General features: G+C 39.0%; 1 protein-coding gene across 8 annotated transcripts in view; it reads left to right on the plus strand.

Annotated features, from left to right (window-relative positions):
* The window catches only part of LOC134210268 (uncharacterized), a 332,517-nt gene extending 323,610 nt beyond the window's left edge, over positions 1-8,907 (plus strand). For all 8 annotated transcript variants that reach the window (XM_062686313.1, XM_062686314.1, XM_062686309.1 and 5 more), the window contains 3 exons: positions 7,928-8,157; positions 8,226-8,432; positions 8,495-8,907. In XM_062686313.1, coding sequence (XP_062542297.1) covers positions 7,928-8,157; positions 8,226-8,432; positions 8,495-8,761 — 704 coding nt within the window. In that variant the 3' untranslated portion in view covers positions 8,762-8,907. The remainder of the gene's footprint in view (positions 1-7,927; positions 8,158-8,225; positions 8,433-8,494) is intronic.
* The last annotated feature ends 622 nt before the right edge of the window (positions 8,908-9,529 follow it).

Consider the following 9,529-nt stretch of genomic DNA (forward strand, 5'->3'; position numbering starts at 1 on the left):
TTTCGTTAAAAGAACACTTGGAAACTGAGGTTTCAGTTTCCAAAGAATCATCATTCTGCCAAATATATGAGGCTTAGAATATTCACCCCACATGATGTCAATAACAATAACAATAACTAAATTAGAATAAAAAAATGCTTTGATTTGCTCTGATTTAAAGTCGCTGTTATGAATCCTTCAGCATGATAGTGTCTTACTCCCATCCCCATGCAGTACCTTTCCAGCCATATAGAATTGAATCAAAAAAAGTCGATGGCCTTCACAAAAAAAATCTACCCCAACAAAACTGTAATGCTGCATTCAGACCCACAATTCATTCATATTTAGTTAAACGGTTTTTAATTGCACTCCATTGTTTGAACATTATATTCCGCACCATCAGCCAGCCATCCCTTCAAGAAAATTTAATTATACACCCTTTTGACGGCTTTCGATCCAAACGATCGTAACTGCACCATTATCGGCTTCAATGCATCATGGGTGGAGGTTATCGTTTCAAAAGAGGAACTGTTGCATAAAAATTCAATTAAACCCGCTCCTCTGTCGCACTGAATATCCAAACCGTCACAAAAGAGACCCACGATTATTTCTGTCACATCCTTCCCGGTCGTCATCGGTGTAGTCGCTATCGTAATGGCACCCCATCTCCACACGGCACAGAACAGGATGCACCAATGAAAAACCGATGCCATCCGCAAAGATCTGCATTTACTCCACCTGCGCGTGCCCTTCGAGACATCCTGTACCATGTCGAGACTTCCAATTACGAAAAGAACCGTTCACGATGACGATAATGACGTGACGACGACGACGACGATGGTAATATCAGTGGGCATGTTATGTGGTCTGTGCAGTAATGGCGGTTCAAAGCGAACCTATTACTATGGAATGGTTCGTAAATAATTGGTGATTGCGTCGTTTCAAGGAACAATCACAAACGGGTAGGTGACATAACTGAAATGCAGTTCAATCACTGGAGCAGGTCCAACTAGCAGACCGAATCTCAAGTGTTAACCTTGACAGGCATCACAGTTTCCCTTCGGGTGTTACCACCGCAATGACACAGTGGCCTTTCTGTCGTGAATAATGTGCTGTGCAGGCACATGTATCTTGGCTCGTGGCCTAAAATTTCTGGAAAATTATTTGCAACGTGAAAAGGATCGCAACGCAAAACGGTCCGTTTATATTTCATTCGAGTGTCTTGAGAATATAAAGATGGCGTGACTAACAAGGAGAAAGAGGGCAAGTTGAACAAAATATGGTTTCCATAATTGGAAAACGTCGGAATATCATTAAATATTTTCAGTTGACGATCGAGTCAACCTCTTAAAAGGTCGCTGGGGTTTAACCAAATTAAAAATGTTTGGTAATTAAGAGCAAACCATATTCAGGAGGTTTAGTTGCCAACGTGATTTTGAGAAAATGATATTTGGTTATGTTTCGAATTCATTTTTGAGTTAAAGTTAATTGTCGTTATACGATTGCAACGGTTTTCAAGCACAGACACTAGACAGTCTCACCCAACCAGCGGTTGTTAGGTTTTCTAACAATTCTGTAAGTATAAGAATCTATCAAATCCTGTATAAGAACTGGGCATATGCGAAATTGCTAGATTCTTATACAAGTATTGTATAAGAATCTAACAATTTTGTTGGCTTTTCTTACAATATTTGTTTGAGAGCTTACATTTTACAATCTAACAATTTCGCATATGCTCAGTTCGTATACAACAAATCTAACAGCCGCCGGTTGTGTGTGTGTGTGTGTGTGTGTGTGTGTGTGTGTGTGTGTGTGTGTGTGTGTGTGTGTGTGTGTGTGTGTGTGTGTGTGTGTGTGTGTGTGTGTGTGTGTGTGTGTGTGTGTGTGTGTGTGTGTGTGTGTGTGTGTGTGTGTGTGTGTGTACAAACTAACCCCCACTGTCTGGCAGTGATGTTATGGAAGAAAGCTGTCTATTAAAACAGTCAGATTTAATCCGGGAGTTAGAAAGTGCTAGCTCTACTGCAGCTCCAGTGACCCATTTCAGAGTGCCTGGCATTTCATGTCCACTCCGAGGTCACTATCACTAACAGTAAGCCCCGCATAAATACATTCAGATATCAAATGGATATATGCAATATATTTATACTTCCGGGATCAAGATTTACATCCATGATACATCATAAATATACATCGTTGAACTCAGACCGTATTTAGTGAAATTAGTTTATATATATATATATATTTAAGTATGGAACGGACTCACCATGTAACTAAAATTGCTTCTAACACAGTTTTTAAAGCAGCAGTGATAAATATCTTCCTACAAAACAATAAATTATCGGTGAATTATTGATTAAACAACCTGATGAGCTACGATCACCCGTCACCACTGAAGTGTGTTCAGTCAGTAATCGAATTGACCAACTAATGCAAATGTCGATACATATTTATTTAGACAAATTATTCCGAATAACGATAAAATTAAATGTACTGTGACTTGACTGAATACAATAAAATTGTTTTCGAAGGCGACAATGAGTCAAACGGGTCAAGGAGTCGAATTTTTAATAGAACAAGAATACTAAAGCGTAAGGAGCCTTAAGATTTTGTTGTAATCCTACTTCCCACTCTCTGTTATACCACCATAAGAACCATTGTCACGACTCGAATTTTCAAGTTTGGTTTGGTTTTCTGGTTTGGCCTTAAGCTCCTTCATACGGTTCCACATACCGTTCCGCCTCGGGGCTTGTCGGTGCACAATATTGCGTTAGAAATTGTTACGTTCGTCTAGAAGGTGAGTGGGCTTGTTAAGGAAAAAATATTTAGAAAACTACCAATAGAAAGTCGAACATCCGATAGAAAAAGTTGACGGAAGTCTAATCGTTTTTGATTTTTTAAATAGGCATATAATTAGGTTAAAATTTCTTTAAGGCTGGATAATGACTGTTAATATCCATCCCGAGGAAACCATATACAGATAATTATCTATAATATTAAAATATTAACAGGTGTAGAACGTTATATGTACTAGCCAATTGAATTTCCCGACAACATTAATATTATAGTATACAAGTTTGAGAACATGGAGGGAGCTTTCATTAGTACATAGTTTTTGAACATTGCATTGAACAGAAGAGAAAAAAAGTAAATTCTTAAAGAGACAGAGTAGGTTGCTGTGTAATATTGAAGGACAAATCGGAACTTGCTCACCATGTTTGTGTTTCCCAGCATCATAGCAGTTGGATCGTTCCAGAATAATAAACGGGACCACCATTTAATTACGTTGACGAAATCTTCGATCCAGTATTCGTCAGATTGGAAGGATGTGCCATTTTTATAAATTGGACGCATTCTAGACTTCTTCGAGATTTTCTCTTTTCCAATTTTGTGTTTGATGCAGCCTTGGCGATGGGAGAAACTTGGACACCATCAAATACTGCAGCAGCACATGTATCCATTCCTCACTTTGGTACAGCTTCTTGATTGCAGAATTTTCCAATTTCTCAAAAACGAATTCATAAAACTTAGCAAAATAAATTCAGACTCTCCTGCTGATTCCGGAAGATGAAGGCTTAAAAACACCAGGACCACTTCTCGACGAATAGCAGAATGCATCCTTTTACGGTTTTATGAAGAGCATCTGTTGCACTTGAAAACGTATAACACTTGAACCATAGATATAATTATCAAGATGTTGGGGTCAGAGCCAATTAGTACTCACTTTATGGTTCCAATGTACTAAGACTTCGGTACCCAGTAAAACAAAGCAACGCTACAAAATAAATTTGAATTGTTCTAATTTTTCACTGTAGCCATGGTTATCATCTTGGCTGTTTATTGATTGTTTTTCTGTGGTTAGCGTATGTTCATGAAATACAGTAATTCGTTGGTAATTCTCCATTTATCAATAATAGATAATATAATAGATTATTTTTCAGATCACCGCTGAGCATCAAACAACTATAGAACCTCCAAGAAACATATTAATTACAAAGGTCTTATATTTGATCTCCAATCTCAAAAGCGTAACGTCCATGGTCCGAAAAATGTGGTATCTTCATGGAGTTCAACCTGTCTCATATATTCACCAAGAATAATAATTTCTCATTCTAGAGAAATTGCCCGCAAACCGCAAACTATGGTACCCAACAGCTATAGTAATACTTCAGTCCCACCATCTTTCCACGGAAATGCATCCTCCAATCTGTGCACTTATTGTGCGTTCAAGCCATGGAACCTTATGCGAGATTGGTGTTACGGTCGGTGAAAATCTCTAATAAAATCGTAGATATTCTCCCAACCTTTTTTTTTTCGTTTAACTGCTACACGTGGGTTGGCATTCGTGAATGACTGATAATCAACTACACAAGTTGGTGTAAGACTTTTCTACAGCGCGTCACAATGCCACAACACTGCCGGCTGGTCTTGCTGGTAAGACCTGCTGCGAGCCTGACTCTTTGAGACCCATGTTTTATGGGACGAAGCGGATGACAGAATATTAACTGGTCACGGCGACACTATTTAGACACTTAGAAAGATTTATCTGGTTCGTGATTTTTACTATGAAGGTAGGACACGACCCGAGGGGGCATGTTGTGGGGACTTGAAAGCAACGATAGAAGAAATAAATGTGTTGAACATTTATTAGGCTGACCAGATCATTTCGGTTAAAAAACGGGACGAACGCGCATCCAAAACGGGACATGTCCAAAAACCTTGTGATTCAAATTCAAGAGCTGTGGAAATTTCAAAATTAATGGGCAAAATTTTCATCCTCCGTGTAAGAAATTAGAAATATTTAAAAGTGAATCATTCACCTTCTATTGTTTTAAGTTAGTTTTGGGAAAAAACTGAACTACAAATATTTCACTCTTCAAAGGGACGCGGATAAACCACGAAGGAATAGAAAATTACTTCTTTCGATATTTAAAAAAGTAGGAAATTTTGAAATTTTATTTCAATCTACTCTTAGGATTTTATTATTGACCAATATCAAAAACTTGTCCAATTCTAAACAATTGGAATTAACTGCCTAAGGCCGGTTTTGGCATTAGAAAGCTAAGAAAAAAATAGTTAAAAAATGTTAAATGAAGGCTAAGAAAAATGTCAAAAGACAAATGCGAGAAGAGCTATAGGGTGGGACTATTAATTTCCCGTGCCAAATCCCTTTGTCATGAATATAGGTAAGTGGGAAAAAACTGCGGATAAGAATAACAAGAAACTCAACAGAGAAAAAACATTATTTAAATGTTATTTTAACTATTTCCATGTAAATGGTTAGAGCATGAGAATAAATGACAAATCTTATCAATTCACAGTCCTTTTTGATCGAAATTGATTTACATGACGCTAAAAGTTACCTCACACCTCGGGAATTTCGTCCATTAATTTTGTTCCCATGTGCTCCCAAGAAAGCGAGACTCATGCAATTTCGTCGCGAAAAGTTATAAAATCCTGGCCAATTTATAGGCTGGTTTACAGCTCGGACTCTCGGAGACATCTAGCGGAATGTATTTTGAATCGGGTCGAATTTCTAATTTTTCATAACGGAATCCAATAAATCTAGTCCACACACATGGGAGTGAAATATGCAGACAAGCTCATGATGTGTGAACTAGCCTTAAAGTACGTAGGGACCTCAAATCTAGCCTTTAATCCAACCAAATCTTCCATCGTTTTGAAACTGCTTTAAACTCAACTTTGTTCAGTAACTGTTAATTTATAAATTATGTTTTCATGTCGTCGTTTTTTACAGTGGATGATTTAAAAACATTCAGAATTATTCAGAAGGATTTTGAATGATTCTTAATGTTTCGAAAAGAATCAAATGATTGAACAAAGAAAGATTTGAAAAAAAAATGAATTACCTACTTCGAAGGATTTCAAAAGAATAATCGAAAATGAACTTAATCTGAAAATTAGGATGTCTGTCCCTACGCTTCATTTTATTGACGTTGAGACCTGATTTTCTGGAAATACTTGCTAATTAATTCAGTTCCGTTATTAATTCCGTTCAATCCACTGATGAAATTAGCCAAATTTTAATGCCTTCAAAATAAGCAGGCAACATCATTGACTGTATCTCCCGGAGAAGCAGCTGTTGTCATTAACTGTTACAAACCTTAAGAAAAGTCAAATACAAAACGACATTAGATAACATTCTTTTTAAAACAAAAATAATAACATAACATCTTAAACTTTGTTTATGGGTTTCGACCACTTTCTTTGTTGAGAGATGAGCAAGCCGACGACTGTAAATATCTCTAATAAATAAACACGCAAAAAAAAAACACTTTCTATGTAGGGGGAAAGACGGCTTTGGCAGGTTTTGTTCTATTATTGGGGGGTTTTTGTCGACCAAATTTTATGAAATTTGGCCACAATATTCTCTGATATGCAAAGAACGTTTAGGCCAAATTTGAGCCTAGTCAGTCATAAAAAACCTCCCTGCCAATAATAGAACAAAACCTGCCAAAGCCGTCATTCCCCCTATGATCAATGTAGAATCAATGAAAAAACGGGACAAATTGCAGATTTTTTAGATTACGACGGGACAGCACAAAAATGTCTAAAAAACGGGACTGTCCCGTTAAATACGGTACGTATGGTCAGCCTAACATTTATGAAATGTGAACTATAGAATCTATCTCAAGCTATTTAAAGTCTTTTGTATGTTTTTATTTCTATCGATTGTATTTTCTTTTGTAAAAGGTTTAGAATGTTAGAGGCTGTAGTAAGTAAGTAAACGAAATATGTGTTTTAATAATCCATTTCAATTATAATCATATTTTGATAGGGAAAAGCAGATGACACGATATGGATTGGGCAAGACTTGTTGTACACCGTCCGATGTATAGATCAAATCCGCTGCGACCGCTGCTATTCCTGGGAAGGCTGCGTTGGAGAAACAGGCGTGGTGGTTGGCCGCAGGGGTATGCCATGTTCTGGGGACGTGTAAACGGTCAGCTTTGACTGATTTGCACGGGGCTAGGAAAGAAAATTATTTGCAACTATCAGGCCAGAGCGGATTGTACCATTAAAGATAGCTGGGTAATCTTCAGAATGTCACGATTGTCCCACTTTGTGATGTAATAAACGAATTAAAAGCATCGAACGTGGCTGGGAAAAAACAGATGCCCTGTGACCCATTCTGGTGGAACGGTAATTTAAAATTTACAAGGTAGTATAGGTTGGATTCGAACGACCACCAGGAATCCAAGAACAATATTCACGTTTGTTGTTGTTTGCAGGAAAAATAACTTTCGAAAATGTTGCTATGGCAGCAGTTCTAAGGTTTGTTCTAAAGGGGCATCAATAGATTACGTAATGGAGCGACGCTTTAATTTCTGGGTACCGAAGATCGTTCAAAGCTTACGAAACTGGAACCACGAAAAAATCGCCAGTTTCATATTGATTGTTGCTTGAACTAAGCACTTGAAGATAATCTAATTTGCAAATACTTAAAAGCCACAAAATCCGCAAAAATACGTGACAGCGATAATAAAACACGTCCATCGCGGCACGACCTACTACGATTCCTCCACAAATCTAACAGCCGCCGGTTGGGTGTAAAACTGCTTTCGAACAACGTTGCAAAAAATTAATGTACAAAACGTAAACAATAACCATATTTCAATAATTCAGTATAAGTTAATGCAAGTAGCGCGTTAATTAGGTGACTAATGGAAATCAAATAACAAACTGTTGAACAGAACAGAACTTTCCTCTTTAATTTCACCATACGACACATTTGGAAATTCAGCATCTGAAATGAGTTTTTCGACAAACAGTTAAGTTAACTAACCCAAATTACTAATCGATCAAAACTATTCTTGTTATTAGGTTCTTATCTACTTGAATTAGCAGATTTGTGAAGCAAATCGTGTATTCGAAAACTAGAAGTTATTACTCGGAACTAATGTCTTTCTTATTATCTTCCCTTTTGCAGAAGTAGAACTGGACAAGTTCCGCACCTGGTGCCCGCGGGCGGGCTGCGAAACGATTTGCCAGGTCGGCCAGAATGGCCAGCCACTGCAGTCCACCAACCACCAAACGAACAGCAACGCGTCTTCCGATAGAATAGTGCAGCTGCCGGCGTCTTCGTCGGGTTTACCGTCGCCCTGTGCGGTGCACTGTCCAACCTGTCGGGAGGACTTCTGCTCCGGTTGCAAGAAGACCGTAAGTGAAGATGATTACCATTATCAGAGCTATTATTATTATTAACCGGCTTTTTTATTTTGTTCCAGTGGCACCCGACGATGTCCTGCGAGGAGAATACTCGTCGGCTGGCGGCCGACGGCGAAACGGACGCCCTCGGTATCCCCTTCGACAATGATCTCATCAAGTGCTGTCCGATGTGCGCCGTGCCCATCGAGAAGGACGAAGGCTGTGCGCAGATGATGTGCAAACGGTGCAAGCACGTCTTCTGCTGGTACTGTTTGGCTAGTTTAGACGTGAGTGCTTGATCTCTACTAGATACGATCGCGTGATTGACCGTTTGCTTTCGAAATTTTAGGACGACTTCTTGCTGCGGCACTACGACAAGGGTCCCTGCAAGAACAAACTCGGTCACTCGCGGGCGTCAGTTGTGTGGCACCGGGCGCAGGTGATCGGCATTTTTGCCGGGTTTGGTATACTTTTGCTGGTGGCTTCGCCGCTGTTGCTGCTGGCGGCACCCTGCATTGTCTGCTGCAAGTGTCGAATCTGCAGTGGTGCTGCCAAACTTGAAGAAACGGAAGTGGACTACGATGATGCGGCGGTCGTGCTGCAGACTCAGCGATAAGCGGAATTTCGGATTGATTTTTTTGTTTTACACGAGGACTTTTCAAGGATGGGTATTTACGACGTTGAAAATGTAGGATAACTGTCGAAAGTGAATTTTTAATGTTGGCGAAAGGTTTATACTAATAACATAGACTTTACCAATAATGTGGATAATATATAAGGGTTTGTTCACAAATTATGTAACGCTAAATTTGGCGATTTTAAGCTCCCACCCTACCCCTCGATACACTTTTTGTATGGATAGTTCGCCCAACTAACATTGGATACTGAATAAGGGCTTATTTTATTACAAATTTGCCTCTTCAGCTAAAAAACCAGCTTGTTCATCTTAAATTGTTTGTTGGGCATGACACTTGGGCTGACCCCTTCCTCCCGCACAGCGTTGCGTAATTTATGAACAGCCCTTAAAACAAATATTTTACCCGTAGGCAGTGTTGCTAGAACCATACTCAAATCCCAACCATCGAGTAAAATCCCACACCACTTGGTGTTCCGACAACGCACCCTAAGCTTGTTCTTCGCTTTTCCGAAGCGGTCTTCAAGATTGCTTGAATTTTTGATGTTTTGGAAGATCTATGGTTTTTAGAATTTGACGCCCCAAAATCATTTTTGCTGGAGAGATTCCTTCAGTGCAGTGACTTGATCGATATCATAACAAGAACTTCACACGACTTCCCTATCCTTCCCTCTTTACATGTTTTCATGGCGTTCTCCGCTTGACCGTTGATTGCATGTGTTCTGGACTTATTAAAAGTTATTGGAATCC

The sequence above is a fragment of the Armigeres subalbatus genome, chromosome 2, assembly GCF_024139115.2.
Source record: "Armigeres subalbatus isolate Guangzhou_Male chromosome 2, GZ_Asu_2, whole genome shotgun sequence".
In the NCBI taxonomy this organism is placed as follows: Eukaryota; Metazoa; Arthropoda; class Insecta; order Diptera; family Culicidae; genus Armigeres; species Armigeres subalbatus.